Source organism: Uloborus diversus, chromosome 1 (assembly GCF_026930045.1).
Source record: "Uloborus diversus isolate 005 chromosome 1, Udiv.v.3.1, whole genome shotgun sequence".
Classification (NCBI taxonomy): Eukaryota; Metazoa; Arthropoda; class Arachnida; order Araneae; family Uloboridae; genus Uloborus; species Uloborus diversus.
Window position 1 is genome coordinate 160,184,156 of NC_072731.1, and position 24,323 is coordinate 160,208,478.

General features: G+C 31.8%; 1 protein-coding gene across 1 annotated transcript in view; it reads left to right on the forward strand.

Moving 5' to 3' along the window:
- Positions 1–24,323, forward strand: part of LOC129233253 (FERM, ARHGEF and pleckstrin domain-containing protein 1-like) — a 141,309-nt gene that overhangs the window by 106,278 nt on the left and 10,708 nt on the right. Inside the window, exons 21-23 of the mRNA XM_054867307.1 lie at positions 1,807–2,241; positions 4,408–4,515; positions 10,565–10,716. Of these exons, the coding sequence (XP_054723282.1) occupies positions 1,807–2,241; positions 4,408–4,515; positions 10,565–10,716 (695 nt within the window). The remainder of the gene's footprint in view (positions 1–1,806; positions 2,242–4,407; positions 4,516–10,564; positions 10,717–24,323) is intronic.

Sequence of the window (24,323 nt, forward strand, 5' to 3'; positions counted from 1 at the left end):
AGATCAAGATAGTTTTTTGCTAGAATAAAGGAATTTTCATTATTGAGTCATGTTTATCAATTCATTTACTTGAACCCATTTTGTTAAAACCTTTAATAGTAAACTATTAACAACATCATGCTTTTGGGAAACTAGAAGAGGAAATTCTGGAGACTGAAGAATAATTAGGCGCCTGTATTTGGTCGTCCAGAACAATAAAAACAATGTGAAAAACAACATATTGAATTTCCTTCATTATGGCAAACATTTGACTACACAGATATATCATATGAGCTATCAAGGAGCTCTGAAGCAATTGAAATTTCACTTTTAATCATGCTTATGTTACTCAAGAATTGAAAACTTGTGACCTAATTTACCGTATATACTCGCGTATAGGTCGATCTCGCGTATAAGTCGACCCCCTCTTTTTCAGAGAAAAAATCCAGAAAAAATCTAAAACCCGCGTATAAGTCGACCCCCATACTTTCCAAAAACATCGCGAATTATTTTCAAAGAAATTTCAAAATAATGAACACATTTATTTACAAATAAAATAGGAATTAAATAGGAAAACATTTCTAAAAGCCTTCAAACTCGGATTCCGAGTCAGACGCAAAAAAAAGTTCATTAAAGTCCGCTTCCGTCATCACCCGCGTCATCGTATACATTGGCGGCTGCGGAATCGTCAATGATATCAGAGTTTGAATCGCTGTCGGCACTAAGAAAACAGGAGACAGAAGTGCGCACGTGCCGTGGGCCACGCACGTGCTTTGAAAAGATATGACTAAGCAAGTATGTTGCCACTCTTAAAACAAAAAGTATAGCAGTTAATTATTTGAATGGCGTGACAGTTGACGATAAATATTTTCATACGTTTCACGATATTTGTTAATTGCTGATTTGATCCTTAATAAAGAGGAATAAAATTACCTTTATTTATGTGTATTATTTAGGTTTTTTTTAGTTATTATTTTTGTATAAGTTTACTTTTTCACACGATCAACTTATCAGCAACTACCTGTAACCGTACATCGGCATTTCTCATAGCTTCCCAGCTCTCGTTGATCGGAAAAAAAATTTTTCGGAAAATTTGACCCGCGTATAAGTCGACTCCCCTTCCTTTGATCTTATTTTTTGGACAAAATTTCTCGACTTATACGCGAGTATATACGGTAATGATTAAGTCAATTATGAATGGCCAAAATCATTCATTGATAGAAAAATGGCAGTTTCATTGTTATTCTGTATTCTTTATCAGGAAAACTGGTTTCATCTTTCAGGCTATGTTGAAGTCATAATACAAAAATTTGATCCACTAAAAATTGACACATCCTTTGCCTTCGGAAAACACTCTTAATCGGAGCAAAATACTAATTTGACCAAACGACAAACTAAAAGATTCTAAAAATGTCAGTGTGCATGGAAAATTAAAATTTCATTTCATTCCAAAAAAAAAGCGTACCCAACTAGTCAAATAACTTGTGTCCCACCAGTCATTTGATACATATTTCTTGCTTCGGTGTCTTTTCAAATTAGTTTAGTTAATTTTGCCTACGTTTAGATTTATTGTGCCAACTATCATTATTTGTTTATTTTAATTCTTACCTGTCTTGACTTTAATTTTTGAGAAGATTATTTTAAATGTTGTGTTTTTTGGGTGATCTTTTGCTTTTCCGTTACAAACTCACTGTCCCGCAAACTCGATTTTTTTTTACTGTCACTTTGATTTCATGATATCGAAAGTACAATATAGTTTTAAAACAATAGTAATGTTTCTATTTACCTGCTTGCTGGCCTATTTGACTCATTTTTCTTTCATTATAGTTTTCTGATCTTCTGTTATATACTGCTCGTGTTCACAGTAGTCAGCTTCGATTCAAAGTTCAAGGTCAGCTACAAACATTTGGACTAAAAATGGAGGATAGTGAATCAAAACAAGGTGTCAGCAATTGTTTTTCTCTGTGCAGTGGTGAAAAACATATAGTTATAGCAGCTCCTAGTGCAAGAGAATGCTCAAAATGGAAGAAGGATATTGAAAAAGTAATTCTCAATGCAAAGAGTCTGCAAGCAAATAATGATGCATCTAGTCAAAGTCTGAAGATTTTTTCAGATGAAAGATATGAATCTGGAGATGATAGTGAAGATTTTAGTGTGTCAAATGAAGAAAAATCTATATCCCACCATTTAAATACATCCATTCATATTTGCTGGCACCGTAATATTAGCATAAGTTACAGTGACCTTTTGATATCCATGAAAGTAAGTGGTTTTCTGTTTTATTTTTGAATTTTTTACTTTTCTTATGCATAAAACAAAGGGGTATCCTTATAGTCATCAAAATAAATATGTAACGATAAATTAGTGATTCTTAGTTAACATATTTGAAATTCTTATCTGCTTCTTTAAGCCATAAGTATTGTAGTATTGATGATATTCAGTGGTGGACAGAAAAATTGCATCACTTGCAAAAATTAATTTTAAAGAATTTCTTGAGGAATAAGAGAGCAATTGTACTGTAACTTTAATTCGCAACTCCAGCGCTCAAATACACTACCTTGCGGAGATTTACAAAACTGCCGACAAAACTAAAACATTGCGTTCCATATGTTCATTTTGGGCAAAACAAATAGTTTGTTATGTGTATTTTTTTTATTTGTGTAATTCATCATTTGGAATCGTCATCCGCAACAGCGTAACATCAAAAATATCTGATATAAACAGTGAGTACACATTTTATTTATCTTGTTCTGAGTGAATTTGAATAAATATCAGTTTTTCAATTCGATGAAAAAAAAACAAACTTAACAACATTGACTGGACACTTTTCCTTAACCTAATTCCACATAAATGATTTAAATAACCTTTGTTACTACAGTATCCTACTGAAATAGACAGTATGCAAATAAATTTTCTTGAAAATATTTATCGCAGAACAGATTGAAAAATCCAGAAAGAACGTTAAGAATTTGAACAATAAAAAATAAAAGTTCGCCAAAAATCTGTTTTTAGGGTTATGGTTTTAAAATTGTGTGAAAGAATAATGTATCTTGACAAGATTTCGCATATCAGGTAAATCATTTCCATGACGAATGAATTAAATGCATGATTTCTTTTGATATCCAATCATATAGTCATAGAAATAAATTATCTAGTGTTAAACGTTACTCTTGACAGTCTGTCACGTATGTGCACTATGTGACAAAAATGTCAACAAATGCCGGAAATGTTATGAAACTGAACTTAATATGTACTAATGTATAGAAAAAACGGTACAAAATGAAAATGCCATTCGAAGCGAACCAAAAATTTATGAATTCCAAATTCAACATCGTGAAAATGGCTGCTTCAGAACAACTTACTGTGTGATCTGCATAATTTTTTACTTTTGTAATACTTTTTGATTTCTAATCTCTTTCTACATGGGTCAGAATAACCAAAAGACTTTGAAAAATCTTTTCAAATGAATAAAGAACAAAAAATCATACATGCGAACAAAAATATCTATCATTTCCTAAGTTTAGAAGCAATTTATATGTTACAGCGTGCGTTTGTTTTAGTTTTTTCATCGGCCATTAGACAGTGGCTGCAGCGCCCCCTATAGTTTGTTGGAGTTGCGAATCACATTAAAAGGTATGCTTCAACCGATATGTTTCAATAAAAATTAAATCACCCATGCATTTAATGGACCAACAATAAATTGATGAAACCAAAAACTTTTTTTTTATCATCCTTCATTTTAAATAGCTGGGAATAAGCTGTTAATTTAAAATATATATATTTTCTTACTATGTACAATAATTTTGTAAATTTTTGTGAAAGTATTATTTTTATTCACAAAGATCTAAGCAGTTTTTCCAAAAATATTACTTTTGTTCTCATTTTTTTAGCTCATTACACACAAATGTTTTTGTCTTGACTTATTTAACTTTCAGAAAATTTGACAACTGACAAGAGACCAAGAGAATCATTATACTAAAATTTGAAATAAAAATCTCAAAAATTTGATGAAATAGGAGCATTTAAAACTAGATAAACTAGCATTAGATGAATCATTCAATGCATAAAAATAAGACCCTGAAATTAAATACTAAAAGTACATGCGTTCAATGGATTATATTCCAGAATCTGGGAAATGCAGTACAAATCTTCTTTTGCTGAAATTGTAGTTTTTTTTTTTTTTTTTTTTTAATTTTAGGTTTTTTATCCCATCGAAGAAATGGTCTTTCTCAAGAATCTGCAACGTGTGTTGCAGTTTCTGCTGTTTCTTCATATGCTTACACTTTTAAAAATCCTAAATACTTTTTACTTTGGTATTTCAATAAAAATCAGAAGGTTTTATTTATTCAAAAGGTGTACTTATCTGAAATTTATGAAATTTCCTTTAATTTCTGTGAATGTTTATTTCTGTTTACTTTTAAATTCCAGCACAGCCTTAGTGGTTATTTGTTGCGGAAATTCAAGAACAACATGGGCTGGCAAAAACTATGGGTTGTTTTGGCTAATTTATGCCTTTTCTTTTACAAAACATATTTAGTAAGTTCTCAAACTTTTTTTATGTTTCTTTTGTTTTAATTTTTTTGTCTGTTTCAAAAAAGGTCATAATTATAACATTGCAAAAATTGCATCAATGTCTTAAAATCATTACTTCGAAAAAGAATAATGAACATTTTGTGGACATGTTTTACAAATCATGAAATAATGCTACACTTCTAGTTGCACAAATTGCATTTAAATTATTATCTTGACAACACATGAACTGAAGTTTGAAACTTCACTTTTAAAGCAAGCAAAATCATTTTGTTATCCTGTTTAGATATGCACCAACTGTAAAATATTTAAATTTTGAATTGTGATTTTTTTCTTTAATTTACGATGTTGGTATTATTCTTTTTTATTGGATCAAACTCAGTGCTAAAAACTGGAGCAAAATGTATATATGGTAGAGCATTACTCTATTTGCATTAAGTTATGCTGCAAAAGTAAGCCTACAACTGGCTTTGTGAAAGTCATAATCTTCATTAAAAGGGCAAAACTGTATTTTTAAGTGATAAGCTGTGTTATATTTATATGATTATTTTGATGTTTTGAAAACTAACAGCATCCCTGCTTTATGCAGGAAAAGATAAGAAAATTGTAGTTTAAGGTCACTGAAAAAACTCTTGGTCTTTCACTTTGTAAAGTGGTCAACTTTGCAAAAAATAAAATAATGTATTGAAATATGAAGTTTAAGTATGATTAAAACATTTGATTTCAATATTTAATTGTGATTATTTGTTTTAACAAAAGGAATATGTTAAAGAACTACATAACATATTTTAGTTCTGTCCTTAAATGCAAGCTTTCCATTACACAAGCACAGTCAAAGAGAACAGAACAAGTAATAAATCTTACTATAGTGGGACAGCATATGGAATGCCATGGATTTTGACTATGATTGAAAATGGTCATGGAAAGTCATGATTTTCAGCAAAAAATGCTCAAAATTCACTGAAACTGACATCTGGCATGGTTTTTGGGTTAAAAGACATGCATACTGATCAAATTCTGCAAAAAATACTTATCTTAGCCATTTCTTACGCTTTTACCTGTCAGTCTGGAATTTTCACACATTTTGAAATCCTATTGCATCTGCTGCTATAATACTCGCTCGTTTTTCTTTAGGATGTTATTCTACCATTTGAACGTTTATAATTTTGTCTCTAGCATTATTTTTAACCTCCTTATTTGTCTAATTGTATAGTTGAGGACTTATTTTGAGGGTATATTTCTAATTTTTTTGCTCTCATTTGACTCAAAAATTTTAAGTCATTTTGCATCCGAGTTGATTAAAGCAATTTATAAAAATTATCATTAATTTTCAGCAGTGTCTTAATTTAATGAACATTTCTAAAAATAGAATTGGTCTAAAGAATTAAGGACGTTTAGCACATCAATAAAATACAGAAATCAATGAATTTTCAATCCGGGAATTTTTTCAACATTTGTAGCCTATCCTAAAACTTTGGAGGTAGTATATCTGTTTGCTTTTATGTAAATTCTTGCACTAAAAGATTTTGCATGATTTATTGGGATCCAAAAAATATTTCCAGAAATTTTAGATTCATTGTGCTTGGTAGCAAAATAATTAAGTTGAAACTATAATTATTTCATGTGTATCACTAGTCATTGTTGCATAAATTGTTTTTTAGTTGTAATAGTAGCTGAGCTAGTTACATTCCACTTTAATTTGAAGTTTTATGAACATATGTCCAAAGCATGGATCAGATGGTTACAATTTAATTAACACACAAAACACAAATTCAGATATTTTTGTGAAAAATCAATGTTTCTTCTCTTAAAATTGCATCCGGTGAGTCATGGAAAGTTACAAGCAAAAGTCGTTGAAAGTCGGGGAAAGTCATTGATTTCAAAACTTAAAATGTACCAGATACCCTGCATGAACTAATTTTTACCATCACACTACTGCTGATATTTTTTGTTGTACTTCAAATTTGTTACTAAAAATGAGATGTAAGAACAATTTTTATTTTACGCATGAAAATCTCTATTGATTTAGGCCAAATTAAAAGATGCTTCAAATGTGACTTGCATCTTAAAAGTGAAAAAAAAAAAAAAATGCTTTTATGCATTATTATAAATATGCTTTTATTTATTTCAGGAGTGATTGTGTTCCGGTATTTTACCGGATTTCCGGTATTTTCATCTTGAATTCCGGTATCTTCATCTTCGAAAATACCGTAACTCCTCTATTTTCAGAAAACCCTTTTTTGTAAATTTAGGGCGATGTTTAATGAAACGCACATCGAAGTCCAAATTGAAGACGTTTTGTTTGGTATCAAGCACGTTTTGTTTGGTATAAAGCACGGTCATGTTTTGCAAACTTTATGGTAATTATGGAAGAACAGCTGGGGTGGGGGTTAGAATAAAGACTAGATAAGAAGAGGAAAGAGGGTTACTTGAAAGAATATTTTTCCCTTTGGGAAGGGTTGCCGCAAACGATTTTCCTCCGCTGCTGAGGTCAGCTATTCTAATTTGTGGGCGTGTATCTAAAAGAAAAAGATTCATCTCCTAACATTTTTCCCTTTTTTTTTTACTGCCAAAGAAACTATTTTTCAGATGATGCATTCACACCTGCTTCAAGGTCAAACTGAGAACGGGTGAAATCAAATCATCAAATCGGTAGCCAGTTTTATTTATTTATTTTTTTGGGGGGGGGGAGAGGTAGGAAGAGAAAAGTGATAAGAGCTTTGACTCTGTCTTTGTTCTTTATGGCAGTTGGAGGAATTTATCGTATGCAAATATTTTCTTTATTTTATATTCTGGTCTATGATCTTTGTGTGCGTGCGTTCTGTTGTTATTGAACTAATTATACTCTATCGTTATTAATAGGCTCCTCGTAAATTAGTTTGTTTAATTAAATTTTACTAGTTACCTCTTACTTTTCATTTTGCTACTCTTTTTGTTTGATAAATTTATTCATTTGAACTTTGCATGTTCTCATTTAAAAAATGAGATATCTGGATAAATCTGAAGATATTGGCTTCATCGATGCAGGAAAGAAGAACAAGTTTAATTGGGAATGGTTAAACGGAGTAGATTCCTACAATGAAAAAATGGATATATGGTGTAAAAAAATTGATAGGGCTGGATTTTGCTTTTATGTTTCTTGCAACAAGCCCTTTACATATGCTAATGATGACGTAAAGGCATTATTGCAACATTCTTCTACAAATACTCATAAAAGAAACCGGGAATCATTGAAAAATGCTGATGTATTAGCTGGATTTTATCCAGATGGTGATTATGAGATGAAAGAAGACAACGGAACCGTTGATTTTCTTACTAGAAAATGTCGATCTGAAGCTTTAGTGTACTCATTTATTGCTGAACATTCTCTTTCATTTGCTGTAGCTCCAGAAATTGTGGAAATAGATAAAACATTATCAAAAGACTTGCAAGCATTGAACTCCCTTAAGTTAAGTCGAACCACTGTTTCATACAAACTGAAGCATGGACTTGCCAAAACAATCAAAGATGAACAGTGGGAAATTTTAAGGAATTCAAAATTTTCTTTGAATTCGGATGAAAGCACTACAAGAGGCTCGGATAGCATATTAGCTGTTTTAGCGCAGTACTATTGTGAAAAAGAAAAAAAAATAATTGTGAGACATCTATCATCCATTCAACTCTCTTTATCAACTGCATTGTCTATTTATTTGAAAAAGTTTCGCTAATTGAAAAAAATGAAGTTCCATGGAGTAATTTAATTAGTGTGTTGATGGATTCATGCAATACCATGCGTGGTAAAAAAAGCGGAGTTGAAAAAAGATTGAGGAGCAAAGCTACCAATCTCTTAGATATTGATGGCGATACTTGCCATACAGTGAACAACTGTGCTTTGCAGTTTTCCAAGCCCTTTAAAAGGTACTGAGAAAGTTTATGTGATGATATACATATTGATCTCAAAAGTCACGATAAACGACAATTTTTTTTGAAGTATGCAAGTTACTAAAAGTGAAACCTCTAAAGCCCCTTTCCAGACCAAATCATAGATGGCTCTATATTTTGGCTGTTCTGGAAAGGGTTATCTACTTATGGGATGCCTTAGTAGTTTTCTATTTTTCGTGGATGGCTGAACAAAGCATCTACAAAGAAATTATTGATGACATTTTCAAAAAAAGGGAACTGTCTGAAGATAAAGTCTCCGAAGTCAAAAAGATCAGTCGTCTATTAAAAAAGAAACCTTTGACAGCTGAAGGAAAGAAAAGAAAAGAGAGGATCGTAAAGAAGCTCTTTGTGCACCAAAAAAAACGCTACTCTACATTGGATTTTATAATGCAACTCTCCCTCATTTGAACAAATATATTAAATTGTTTCAGAGCAGGGAGAGTTTGCTTCATTTGCTTCATGTTCAATTGTTTGAACTAATAAAACAGTTTTTAGTTTATTTTATGAAGCATGAAGTGGTTGCCAAATTGGCAACATATGACCAAATATTGAAACTTAATGTTAATGATATAGAGTGTCATTTGCCTGATAACTTAATTTTTGTTGGTGGTGATGCTTCTTGAATTCTTCGTGGTCTGGGAAAAACTAATCCCTTATTGAAAGAAGCTATATCTGTTTTCAAACAAAGCTATATTAAATGTACAGAGTACATGATTAAAAAACTGCCGTTAAAAAACTCTTTATTCGTTAAATTTACAGGCTTGAATCCAGCTTTGCGGGGAGAAACAACAACATTTCAGGCACTGTTGAAACTAGCTGACTATTTGCCAAATGTTGTCAATGGCAATGAACTTGATGAATTAAATCAAGAGATCAGAAATTACCAAGTGGATGCTAATTTATCAACAGAGTCTTCTGAAGACAGGGAAATCATTAAATTCTGGACCACTGTATTTAATATGGAAGAATTCGGGATAAAAAAATATCCGGTTCTGTCTAAACTAGTTAAGGCAGTATTAACATGTTTTCATGAGCCAACTGTTGAGGGCACTTTCAATTTCATGAACCATATAATCACCAAATCCCGTACATCCCTGAACTGTGATACTATTTACTTTCTATTGAAAAAACTTCTTGTGCAGCTTTTGGTTCTAAAAACCCTACAAAGGAGTTTCTGAACAAAAAATTGCGAGACAACTTAGTAAATAGTTGGTCTATCTATCAAGATTCTCTAATCAACAAGAACACCATCCTATCTGCTTCAACTTCCTCTTCTGCTATTACTACATTTAGTATTTTGGAAACCACTAAAAAAATGTATCTACTTCAGATGCCTCTTCCTCAATTATTGTGCCGGCTTCACAGAGTTCTGAGCTTTCTTGTGTAGCAAGTGCATCAAATAATTCTATCACTTCTGCTGTTACTAACTCTGCTTCAGTTAGTGTTTTGGAAACCATCAAAAAAAATGTGTTTTTTAATATTTTCATTATTCATTTAAAATTTTAGCAGTTTTATTTCCTTAAGTTGGATTTGCAATTTGGTTTTAAATTCATTTAGCTTTTTTGCATAAATAAAAGAAGGTAATTTTGAAAACTCACGAAGTAAAACATTTTGTCACTTATCAAATGCAAAATTTATTATTAGAATTGCAGAATTTGTTAATGTAATAAACTAAGGGCTAAAAATTAGCATAGGAGACTCCTGAACTTAGAAGGCTCACTGAAGTCCACTCAGACTGAATTCTGTGATGTCACTTGCACAGTGATCATAATACATGCTGCCCCTTTTGCCCTAAACTTTATTTAATTCTGAATTCTTTATGCACTTTAAGTAAATGAATGTAATTAATGGTTAAGGATTCAGATACAGTGGAGAAAATTAAAAGAATTTAATTCCGTCCATGCATATGGACGTATTAAGTTCAATTAAAACTTTGAGTGTTAGCCCCACGATACGAATACGTTTCGAATAATTATGTATATAAGTTATATATATACGTAATATAATGTGTACATGTACGTAATGTGTATATATATGCTTATCAAAATACTTCTTCTTGGAAAAAAAGTTCAGGTTTTCATGGAGTCACAATCACCCCTGTTATTTATTTTAAATTGTTAATTTTTATTTTTAGGATGAAAGTCCCTTAGCTAGTCTACCTCTAGCAGGATATAAGGTTATGAGTACTTTTGAAAATGATGTAATATCTGGAGATTGTATTTTCAAATTGCAGTTTAAAAATCATGAATATTTCTTCATGGTGGAAAACAAAAATACATATGAAAGGTAATTTTTACTTTTATAATGTGTGGTGTTATATCTTTTTTTGTGCTAAAATGATGTAATAAGTAACAAATGAAACTCTGTAGGTCACTTCATTAAGCTTCTTGAGTCAATAATAATTTATTTTATTTTTTTTTTTTTCATTTTGCATGCCTTTGGCCTTTTATAGTAATTTCATTTTTTTTTCATATTTTTTAATACATGAAGCCCTAAAAACTACATTTATGGACCCCTACCTCATGGTACAATTTTTAGTACAATTATGAAAACATAATTTTTGATTTGATTTAAAAAAAACGTTTGTAATATCCTCCAATTCTTATAATTTTTTAAAAAATAACATACCTGATTATATACAATAAATTTCAATTGCATCATATTGAATAACTGAATTAATAAAACAATGAATTAATGTACTTCAGTGGTGCCCAACCTATGACACGCGGGTAACATCTGCCCTGCAAAGCTTTTCTGTATGGCCCGTTCGCTCAATATTGCAAATCAAAAATCAAGATTAGTGACACTGTCACAAATCTGGCTCCAAATGTAAAGAAATAGGATGCTGAAAAAGATATGTATTTATAAAGTAACCATGTTATTTAGAAAAAAATTAATATTTTGAAATTTTATGTGTGTTCTGGCCCGTGAAAATCATTTCTATATAAGTTGTGGGTCTGGGATTGAGAAAGGCACCACTGATGTAGTTGAAAAGTTCTGTTTTTTGTTCAGACTCTGAATTGCTTGTCAAAAAAGAATTTTCTATTGGTTTGTTCTATCTACGGGAAAACTTTTTTTTAAATCTGTGCTAATTAGTTTATTCTTTATTAATGTACCCCATTTTCTGAAGTGGCCTGAAAAAGGAGTTTTACTACTCTCTAAAAAATCTCACAATCAGATTCAACTGTCAGATTCTTTTGTGGTATAATTTTATTTGAATCAGTTCACTAATTCTGTAAACAACAACATATTTGTGCAAGCAAGGCACAAGGCAGAGCATTTTTTAACATAGGTACTACGCGACACTAATGTCGCGTAGTGAAAAAATTCTGTTGCCTAGAAGATGTAAAATCAAACTACTGGGTGACATTGGAAAATTCAACAATGGTTCCACTCCTCGTTTTTGTAAAAAGATTTCAAACCTTTCTTTTCTTTCCTCTTGAGCAACAGAATTACATCGGGCATTTTCCAGAGGTCAACCAAAAGCAGTTTTTCTCTTTTTTCGTACTTATTTAAAACCGCCCGACTGATTACGAAAACATGTCATCCCCTGCGGGTTAAGGGGTGCTAATTGTTGTCTCCATCCAGTCATCATTGTACCGTACATCGGGTAGACTCAGTGGTGTAAATTCCAGACTAATCAGTGATTCACTCGGGGTGTGATGATTTTTAGCGGGAACTTGAGGGCTTATGAACAAAATGGGCAGTTTAGAGTATAAGAGTTTACGAACGAAAGGCGCTTTCGTTGACAGATTTCAAGGATTATTAAGCATCTGTACATTCATACTTAAAAAGCACAGTCGACTCCGAATGCAAGAATAATAGTTGTTGTTCTTATCCTCATATATATAATAGCCAATGATCGAGTAATGCTCTTGACCTCATCAACAATGAAACTCGCTACACGCCATGATAATTTGATAACATGTTTTGGTAAATTTTAAAATGCAGGGAAAGACTTTATTGTAACAAGGCTGAACTGGATCCAGTAACTTAACTGTTTTACTGATGAGACTGTGTCATTTCAGGGCACTAAAGAAACGAAAAAGTGGTCAACAATGAACGTCATCTACCAGGGGTCTGGCCAGAGGATATTTGGGTCCGTTAACGGATCCTTCACAAAAATCCGATCAACCAAAACGGACCTTTCACAAAATCCCGATAAAACAAAACGGACCTTTCACAAAATCCCGATCAAACAAAACGGACCTTTCACAAAATCCCGATCAAACAAAACAGACCCTTCACAAAATTCTGATAAACAAGACCGGATCTTTCACAAATTGTTAATTGAAAGAGCAAAACTGAAAGCAAAACAATGCATATTTCTGTGTATAAACCGATAATTTTTGGAATTTTTTTTTGAAGTCAAATTAGAGAGATCAGCTTATACAAAATCGGCTAATTTTGAAAGAAAAAAATCGGCACTCTTGCGATGCTCCTGCAAGCGATAAATAATTGCTACTGCCAAATAAATATAATAATTGTTTGTTTGTTTTATCACAGCTAATTAGCAGCGTTGTTGTTGTAAACTTTTCTGAAAAGGCATTTCTCCCCGCTCATGATTTAATAAACAATAATAATATATATCTGCAAAATGAACTTAGAACTGCAAAAGGATAGTAAGGGTGGGGAAAAAATATGATCGCTTCAGATACGGTTACCCACTTCAAAATTATCACCACTTGCATCTGGCGTTGAACCTTTATAATGACTTGATTAGAAAATATTCTCATTTTACTTGCTTGTCAATATTTGCGTTTTTAAAGTGCGGTGCGATAATTGTTATTTTGGGAGAAAATTATATGGGTTTTGATTTTTCGATGCTAACAAGGATGATTAACTTTAAATAAACTCTTTTAATTACCGTTTTTTTTTCTTTAGATGTCTACATTTTGATAAATGCAATCCTTTAAATCTGATATGAGAGTCATATTTTGTTCTTTTTTCGAGCTAACTTCGCTTTATTAGGATGCAAATAAATGAAAAGTCTCTTTATTTCTGTTAGAACTCTCATTTCAAGTTTTTAAAGCAAAATTCCATTCTCTGTTATGAGTCAAAAATTAAAATGCTGAATAGATAGTTTATTTTATTTCATTTATTTATTTATTTATTTATTTTTTTTTTTTTTTTGTTTCAACTGTGTCCACAGATGTTAATGAAATGTTTATCATAGGACTCTAAAATGCAATTTTAAAATAATTTTATCAAAAATATTTCTTTAACAAATCATTTTTATACTTTTGATGCCTTCACTTTGAGAATTGCGATCTCTTTGCATCCGCATTCGGAATCCGATTTTTCGAATTTTTGATGTTTATTACGCTTTGTTAAGAGGTAAACAATTAAAATAACTTTTTATTTTTGTTAAAATCACGGAATTTATACGTTTTAAACGAAATTCTGTGCTTTTTATGAGTGTCTTGGGTCACAAAGTTAAATGCTGAACCCTATTCTGAATTTTTTTTTTTTTTTTTTTTTTTTGTTACAATTATTTTAAATACTGGACAGAAATATTTGTAGTATAATTTAACAAAATGTAGAATGGTAGATAAATATTGATACTTGAGAGAGCGATGCCCCCCCCCCCCCCCCCCCGCCAAATATCAGAAAAACACTCCAGAATGATATTCTCGACATGGAAGTGGAAAACACTCAACTTTACGTTTAATTGATGCAGTTTGTGCCATCTCTAAATTATAAAATTTCCTTTTAACAAAAAAATTCCCCTTTTTTTTGCGAAATTAATTATTTTTCACAAAATTTATTCATTTTTTCACAAAATTATTTAATTTTTCACAAAAAACGGACCCTGTGAAAAATCCTGGACAGACCCCTGTCTACTGAAACTTGGGGTTAATCCACTGGAGTTAGGGTTTAAAATGTCAACTATCAAAATGTCACCAAACAGGCAATTTCTTCGTTCAAATGTGGAATCAATTTTCATCCATCATATCTTGACGGGAGATTTTCTAGTTGTTATATAATTTCAAAATGTCAATTTAAATCGAACCTAGATTTTTAATTTACAACTTTTCTTAGAGTTTTTACAAGAGGTTTTCTTTTAAACCTTTAGATTATAACATCTGGTAACTTAGAGCAAAATGTTTGCTAATTGAGTCTTCAAACTACCTATAAACCTTTTATATTTGTCACCAAAATATGATTAGCTTTTTACACTATATCTAAGTTTGGTGCTGCCGTGTTATCACAAATAAGGCAAAGATTACCTCCTAAAGGATCGAAATCGGATGAAAAATGTAGAAATTTAAAATTTTTATATTTCCATTTTGTTAGTAAAATAACTAGGTTTAGAGTGTCAAATTTTCTTGTGGTGATTCGTTAGTGTTACTGTCGATCATTTCCCCTACAGTTGTTGTTTAAATTGAAATTTTAAATTTAGAATGGAACATTTTGCACAGAAGTTGTTTTGAATCAGCTTAATGAACAGAACTACCGATTTGATTTAGTTTATTTGTTTTCCTGAAGAGGGGTAAAGACTATACACAAAAAATACTATGTATATACAATGTGTTTGTAAGTGCATTCATTCATTTTCCTAAGTTCTAAAAGTAATACTTCCTCTTATCACCCTCAAATGACCCTGCATGCGAAACTCCTTAAATAGAAAATGTCCAAGAAATATGTTTAATATCTTTGATGGCCTAAAAAATAGTATTTATAAACAAATTATCATTCAAATTTTCTTCAAAATTTTGACATAGAAATTTTATTGTTTAACTTAATTCATCGTAAATACCATAACTGATCCTTAGATATCCATTTTAGCAATACATCACAATAAAATACTTATTAATGAGCAACGACACTTTCTATGTATTTTAGTTGTTTGAACAGCTTTAATAATGTTTTCCTAAGCTTTTATATGAAAATACTATAAAAAAAGATGGAAGATTCGAAGTATCATTCCATTTCTTATCGTTGTATGAGTTCTAAAAATTTAAATGAATTAAGAAACATTTCCAGTTTCTCTTTATTGAGCCCCAGCGATATTTTCGTCCATAGAAGCATTAAATGCGGTCCAAAATCCAAATCGAAAGTCAGGAGTGGGGAATTATGGAGCATTTATTGAATTAGACAGTTGATGATGTAGTTAAAATAAATATGAGTGTTTTTTTTTTTTTTTGAAAGCAAATGTATTGCAAAGCTTCAATTATCATACTTATATTACATCATTACTTAATTAAGCTAATTATCATACTTATTAATTATAGTTTTGATTGGAATAGTATTAATTTATACAATTAACAGTTAATGCTTCTGATTTAGCATGCTTCCATTTTTAAAGTTTGTGCAACCTTGGACCCCCCCCCCCCTTAACAAAATCCTAGCTACGTGCCTGGGCGGGACAACAATACTTTAGTTCATATGTTTTAGTTCGCACTCCCCCCCCCCCCCCCTTCCTTCCCTCAACCTGCCACATTCATCCATAACTTTTTTTAGAATAAACACTCAGTAGCATGAGGCAGGGGCGGATACAGAAAAATCTTTTGAAGAGGGTCCGGTAAATTGAATGCCCCCACCCCCACACACATACATTCAGTGTTTCCTAACAAAGTTTTCATGAATTTATTTTTAAATGTTTTATTTATTTATTTGTTTATTTTTTTAATATTCCTTCTGTCAATATGAATCTACTTCTATAAGAGTTCCTGAATATTATTTACTAACTAGAAAATCGCCCGTCAAGGTATGACGGGTGAAAATTGCTTCTACATTTGAACGAAGCCATTGCCTGTTTGGTGATATTTTGATACTTAAAATTGTAACCCTAACTCTAGTGGATTAGCCCAAAACTCCAGTAGGTAGCGTTCATTTTTGACCATTTTTTCTTTTCTTTATTCCCCTGAAATGACACAGTCTAACCAGTAAAACTGTTTAAGTTGCCGGATTGAGTTCAGCCTTGACACAGTAAGGTCTTTCCCAGCATAATAAACATTACCAAAACATATTATCAAATTATCATGCTGTGGCGCAAGTTTCATTGTTAAAACACGCGGGTTACTCGATCATTTGCTATTATATATATGAGGATATGATCCCTCCGAAACTAAAAGCTGGATGCGACCATGCATGTATTTGTCTTCTAGAAAGTGGTAAATGCTAGTCAAACGTTCGTTTGTATCACGCCTCGACATATTTAAAAAATACTAATTGTTCTATGTTCTTATTTGTAACAAGCACATCTGTTTCATTTCAAATGTGCATATTTGATGCGTCTGTTCTTGGTTATGCAGAAATAAATCACCAGGGTCATTTTCCAAACTTTTGCCTAAACAACATTTGAAAAATTTCAAGCATAAATATCATCAATTGTTTTATTTATTTCGGGAAAAATTTCTTGTAATAGTTTATTTTTAAGGGTACAATCATATTCGAGGCAGTGAGAAGCAAAAGGATGCAAGTGGCAAAATTAAAAATTTGGAGATAACCAGTGCAAATGGTAGGTGAACCCCTTCTCTGTCTTGGGGCAAGAGATGGTACTAGCATGGGCGGATTTATGGGGGGTCAGAGGGGGGCAATGCCCCCCCAGTTTTGGGAGGACTTTATGTAGTAACAACACATCTTCCAAAAATAAAAAAAAAAATCATTATTTTTTTGTTTTTGTTTATAGTTTAGAAGAGCATGGGTAGATTTATAGGGGTGGGGCAAAGGGTGCAATGCCCCCAGTTTTGAGAGGAGTTCATATAGTAGCAACTTATCTTCCAAAATCTTATAACAAAAAAAAATCATGATTTTTTTTTTTTTTTTTTTTTTTGAATAGTTCAATGATAATGAAGAGACTAGCAAATGTTCTTTTCTGAAGGGAGAAAAAAAAAGGAAAAAAACCGAACATTAACTGAAAACCATTTGGGCAAGTATATGAATGGAAATATAGGCTAAACGAGCTATGCATTCAGCTGCAACACTTATAATAATTAACGTTTGGGACCCTCCCTCCCCCTCCCTAATTTGCGCTAATAGAATGATCTACTCGTTACGATTTGTTTTCTCTTTTCAGAATGCTTATTTTCAATTTGCGTGATTTCAAAAACTAGATGTTTTGTGTTGTTAGAAACGAAAGATTTTGAAGAACCTTCTAGTATCACACGTTCAAATGAAATTGGCTGATTTGAAATGTATGCTATTGCAAGAGAAGTACATAGCTAAAATATTTTTGTACAGCAAAATGATATCAAATGTAACAGTTAACACCATACTCAACGAATGTATGTAACAATGAAACAAAAAACTGGGAAAATTGTCCAACCATTGAACAAACAGAACGTAAAATCACTGTAAACAATGCGTTAATTTTTTAGGGGAAAAAATAGGACTCTCAATCCCTAGCAGTTCAAAACTAAATTTCTGATTTTCCAGAATCATACGTTGTAAGGAAAACGTCTGAGTAAAAGAAAAAGTGAGAGAGATATATTTCCGGCACGAATGCTTTGCACAATTCTTGTAAGATCGCATTATTACCTGATAAAATGTTTTTCTAACAGTGTTTTCTTTATTTTTTAAAGGAAAAAATTCGTATATATATGAAACTAATAGTTAGAACTGTACTTCATGCGCTTGGAAAATTTTCGGCTTGTCTTTTTTTTTTTTTGAGAAAGAAAAATAAATATTATCGCAAACTGAATAAGTTTCAGTTATCTGAACGTTCTGATTAATTGAATCTTTTTACTTAGGGAAAATACCATTTTCCTTACTTTCTAAATACTGTTTAAAAATTAAGGTAAGTCATAATCATCTAAGTCTAAATGATACAGTTATTGTCATTATTGAAATCTGAGTAAATCAGTCATCAAAAGTTTTGGAAAAATTTGCTGAAATTTGATAAAAACCGATAAAAACCTTACACAGATTGGTAAAATCGTAAAAATCCTTTAACTGTAAAAACCGACGAATTTTCGTTAAAATTACAAAAAATCAAACAAAAATCTGCAGGTAAGAGTGAATTACATGCAAGGCCGGATTTGCCTATAGCTTAGGGCCCCTGCTTTGAAGTGGAGAGCTAACTCAAAAAAAATTGTGATTCATTCCTTAAAAGGCCTTACCATTTAAAAATCTAGTAAACTTATCATGACTTATCTCGCCGCATAATAAATCAGCTAATCCAGTAGCTGTTGCTAATAAAAAACTGAACTGGAAAACTGGTGCTTGAAAAACTAATTTCATTTTCAAGTACTTGAAAACCTTGAATATTTGGAAATGTGTGGCTACAAACCTTAAATTTTAAAATTTCTAACAAATTGTAGGGGGAGGAATGCCAAAATGTGTCAAATTCAGCTCCTTGCTACATCTTGCATCAAAAATGTAAAAATCATGGTTCTCGCGTTTGTAACATATCATATTACTTGAAATAAATTTTTTTGTGACTCACATGCTTCATATCTTGCTATTTATTTAATCCCGAATGCAGAATTTTGGAAATTCTTTTGTATTGATTGCCTTTATCTTACTTTTACTGCATTATTGTTTAGCCTGGGAAAAAAAATGATACACTACCCCTATTCCTTTTCGTTTTCTGCACTACTTATAATAAAAAAAAAAGTTGCAATGAGAAATTAAAGTTTATTTTTTCTTTTAAACTTAAAATAGGCGTTTCTTACAAAGTTTGAACAATACCGTACAACTGTATAATCTACTACTCAATTTCAGAGACTGGAAAGTGCAAACTATTGGCTCTAAAATCCCTGAAAAGAATTGGCGCAGTATAGCCTACTAGGGCTCTTGAGCCAAAAACCCAATCTAACTAACCAAACCTTGAAAATAATTAGACAAGTCTTTGAAACTCCTAAGCAAAGTGTGCTTCAATTTTATTTCTTATCAAGTGTATAAATTAAGAATTGTTCAAATGGGTAGTATGTTACTCTCTTTATACCTATTCTCTAAACCTGTGCACCATTTCTTTTAAAGTATTAACTTGCATCACAAAGCACTTTTAAAGCGTAAAACTTTTTTAAAAAAATGATTTGCCTATTATTTCCAATTAACCCTTATAAGACTTCAAAATGCAGAATTTTATATCCATTTTATATAATTTCCTCCAGAGACCCCAGGCCCCCTAAAATTGGAGATATTCTATATCCCACTTAAAAGGGAGCCCTGCATCACTCTCTTAATACCAGCTCCCTCTCTTTTAAGGTCAATTCAAAAAGTAGGACTCGACCGATGCATCGGCGCCGATGGTTCAACAACTTAGCCATCGGCATCGGCGGCCGATGCTAACTTGCAGGAAACATCGGCCCATCGGCCTTAAAAAACATCGAAAAGCCGATGGAATTGGCCGATGTTTTTGAAAAAAAAAGGACCTTTGCAGTTTTACTTTTTAATACATAGAAAAGGGAGTTATTGTTTTCTTAATAAAATTTTTTACTTGAATTTCAGTATGAATTTATTTTAGTCACCCCTGAAGGAATTTTTAATTTTTCATTCAGGTACAAACAAGTTTTAATTATTGCGTTGTTTCTTACAGCTGGATGTACGTATATATCTCTCATAGTCATAACTCAAAAATGTTAAGCTGTAGAAGGTTAAATTTTCGCATGTGGGGTGTGCGTACGTCCCAGTTGTGCACTTTCCTTTTTGTTTGTGATCGGGTGTTCTGAAAAGCCAGTTTACTCATTTTTTGTGGCTATTAATTACATATTTCAATGCAAAACTAATATAGCGTGTTAGAATGACATTTTATTTGGTGATATATTGCCGAATTGAAGACCATGGAAACAAATATGAGATGGCGAAACCGTTTTTTGGGTCATCTTGCTAGATTCCCGTTGAACCGACGCACAGTGTGGCATAGTGGGCAAAAATCCACCGAACTCGCGGGGTTTGAGCTAGGATTTTCTATTATGGCTCAAAATGCAGCAAAATTCTTCGACTATTTTGTAGTGGTGCTACAATTTTGAATATCTGAACCCCCTAAGCCCCGCAGAGCTCAGAATGGACCCAAGTCGCGATTTTGAAAAACTAAAAAATATGACTATATTTTTTCCCTGACATGTGGCTCAATGTTTAGTACAAATCGAGGAATTGGATGATAAAACACAATTTTTGATCGCTGCCGCGTGTTTAGAAATGCTTTTTTCCACCGTATAAGTCATTAAAAACATGATTTTTCAGGTTTTTTAGTTGAAAAAATGGGTTTTAACGGTCTTCGCAAATCTCTCGCTCAAGAACAAATATATATTTTAATTCTAAACTACAACTTTTCAATCATTTTCCAAAGTTCAAAAGGTAAAAACCTCCTTAAAACACCGAAAATTGCTCAAAATCCGAATTTCAGCTTGAGATCCTACCATTGCCCACGAGAATACATCTGTGCAATAGTGGCAAACAGCTTATTTTATATGTGTACATTTAGAATTTCTGAATGCTTTTGATGTTTTTAGTAAATTTAATGCACTAAAGTAACAGTTGAGCAAACGTGTAAACGCAAATTGGTATGTTTGGTCCTTGGTCCTTGGATTAATCGTAATATTAGAATTGTAACAGGTATGTTTACTCTTTTACATACGTATACAAAATGGAAAACTTTGTCCTCTGTTGCATAAATAAGTATTTAAACAAATTATGTAAATTACATTTTTTTAAAATTAGTATCTGCGTGTTAGACCAACAAAACAACAATAACTTTGATATAAATTCAATCAAATTTTATAATAAAGGTAAAATAACATGTCTTTACTGTTTTGCATACTTCTAAAGTGAAAGCTAATGGACATATGTTTGTAAATATTCGCTTTTTAAATTAAATAAAGTGAAGTAAAATCATACTGTCATTTATCCTTTCAATCCTACCTTAAATTTAGTTGCATTATAACCTATAAATGATGTTGTTACGAACAACACTGAGGCTAAAAGGGTTCATCTGAGAATTAATTGTTTAGTTTAAAACATAAAAATTTTAACATGTGTTTTTACATTTTAAATTAGAATTTCAACAAAAACACTCACGTAAAAGAGTGAAAATACCTGTTACAATTCGATTATTACGATTATTCCAAGGAAACAGACAAACATTCTAATTTTGAGTCTACACATTTGCTCAACTGTTACTTTAATACATTAAATTTTCTAAAAAAAATTAAAGTATTTGAAAATTCTAAATGTCGAGGTCTTTACTTGAACGCAGACGATTTATTCTCGAAATGCATACACATGAATGTATACATACAAAATAAGCTGTTTGTCGCTATTGCACATTGACAATGGTAAGATCTCGAGCTGAAATTCGGATTTTGAGCAAATTTTCGGTGTTGTAGGGAGGATTTTACCTTTTGAACTTTGAAAAATGATTGAAAAGTAGTAGTTTAGATTTAAAATATATAGTTGTTCTTGCGCAAGAGATTTGTGAAGACCGTTAAAACCTATTTTTTCAACGGAAAAACCTGAAAAATCATGTTTTTAATGACTTATATGGTGAAAAAAAGCATTTCTAAACATCCGGCAGCGATCAAAAGTTGTGTTTTATCATCCGATTCCTCGATTTATACTAAGCATTGAGCCACATATCAGGGAAAAATTATGGTCATACTTTTTAGTTTTCAAAATCGCGACTTGGGTCCATTCTGAGCTCTGCGGGGCTTAGAGGGTTAAGAAATTCAAAATTGTAGCAAAACTACGAAATATTCGAAGGATTTTGCCGCATTTTGAGCCATAATAGAAGATCCTAGCTCAAAACCCGCGAGTTCGGTGGATTTTTGCCCACTATGCCACACTGTGCGACGGTAATTTTTAATTTTTTGATATTTGTAATATGAATCACAGTAATGCAGTCTTTTCTGTATCGCTTCGGCGGAATTATGGGGCCCGTTGAAATACATTTTGGGGCCCTATTTCTCTATCACAGAAGCTGTAAAACCTATAGCATAAGGATTTTTGTAACTCCTACGGTGCCCCTATGGTTATGAGGCCTCTCGCGCAATTGCAACATTTGCTATATTTTAAATTCGCCACTGCACGTCAAAACAAACTCGGGTGCAAGTTTTAAAAGGTTTTTTCTGCTCCATGTTTATTATTATTTTGAACTCTTATTTTTTACGACTATTTTCCCCAATTTCCGAGAAAACTTGTGTGGCCCTCCTCCCTCTCCCTCAATTGCTGAAATTAAACTCTAGTTGTACTTCTGAGTTGTTTAAAACTAACACAATTCATAAAATTAAAGATTTGTTTTTCAAACTTAATTTATTGTTTAGAAAGAATTTAGAGCATTAATGTAAGTAATGTAAGAAATTGATTAAAGACGTTTTGAATGGTGATATAATTCGGAAATCAAAGGGACTTTTGAATTTTTTTTCGGAAGTGCTGAATTAGATTCAGAAACTCTTCCGAGGCGTTGGTGGTAGCGGTTCTGTACTAAAAACATGAGGTCGAAGTTGGGGCCGAAGTGTGAGTTACTCCACAATCAGAGGGTGACCCCCCCCCCCCACCCAAACCATCCCTCGTCGTTTCAAGCATTTCTTAAATATTTAGCGATTATTTATTTTGGTCAAGAAATGTCATTTTGCGTATTTCTCATACTTGTTTCACCTATATTTCGTAATGCGCCATCTTTTTTGCATCATTAATAGCGATCGATTTTTTTTCTGTTGTAAGTAACTATTTTTATGTATTTTTATAAATCAATGAATGAGTTTTTTTAGTTTTTTGTAGAAAAGTTTCAAGGACTTTCTATTATGCAATTTTTTAAATTTCAGAAAATTATTGTTAAATTGAAAAATTTAATTTGAACTTCTTTGTAAAGCTTCATAAAAGATTAAACAACCAAATTGTTCAATATTATGTGTGTAAACAACAGATCAAGTAGTATATTTATTCAGTTATTAACTTGGTGTTAATATTGAGTTTGTTTATTGTAGCTGCATTTTAAGAACCTCGCTCTTTTCATGGCTATTTCTTTTTTCAGCAAAATTTATGGAAAATGCAAACTTTTCTATTCATAAATTTTAAATAAGTACGAAAATATTCCTACTATGATTCAATATTGTAATTTATCTGTTGTCTTTTTGGTTTAATTTGATGACTAAAAAATGTCTATGTGCAATCTTTCCACTTAAATTGCATTATTTGTTGACGGTTTCATAGTTTTATTCTTTTTTTTTTTTTGAATGATTAAACAACATAATTAATACACAATGGATTTAGGTACACAAATAATAGTTTTTAAAATTATTTTTAGTTTACTTAAATCCATACATTTTTTCAATATTACTGAAATCTTAGTTATATGTTCAATTAAAAAAAATCAATAGGTTATTAAACAGTCTCTTTGTTTATCTTCCTTCTTTTCTTTCTTTCTTTCTTTCTTTTTTTTTTTTTTTTTGGCTGTTGTTCTTTCTATTTCATCATACAGCAGTCAAAAAAGGAGAAGAATAACTACACCCTATACAAATTGTAAGTAGTACGATCCCAAAAGTTCGGGGACAAGTTGTATAAAACCTTACCCAGAATAGTTCACATTACCGAAGCACATCCACCTTCAAAAGGTCACCTTGAGGGACTATGTACTTCTGCCAGTGTTCATATAACTTTTGGAATCACTCCTAGAAGCCACTTTTCGCTACCTTCTATGATGCAGCTTTATCTTCTCCTGATGGAAGAAAGCGGCGTCCATGCAAATGTTTTTTTTTTTTTTTTTTGTTGCTGGGAACAGATAAAAGTCACATGGAACTAAGTTCGACAAAACGTTAGGTTATTTGTTTGGCATATCAGAGTATTGACCAATCGAACATTGCATCTGCAACATGAAAGTCGTTTTCTTCCCCACGATGAAGTTAAAGCAGCAGCGCAAGAGGCTTTACAAGAGGTTGCGAAAAATGTCTTCCAGGAGTGCTTCTAAAAGCTATATGAACGTTGGCAGAAGTGCATAGTCTTCCAAGGTT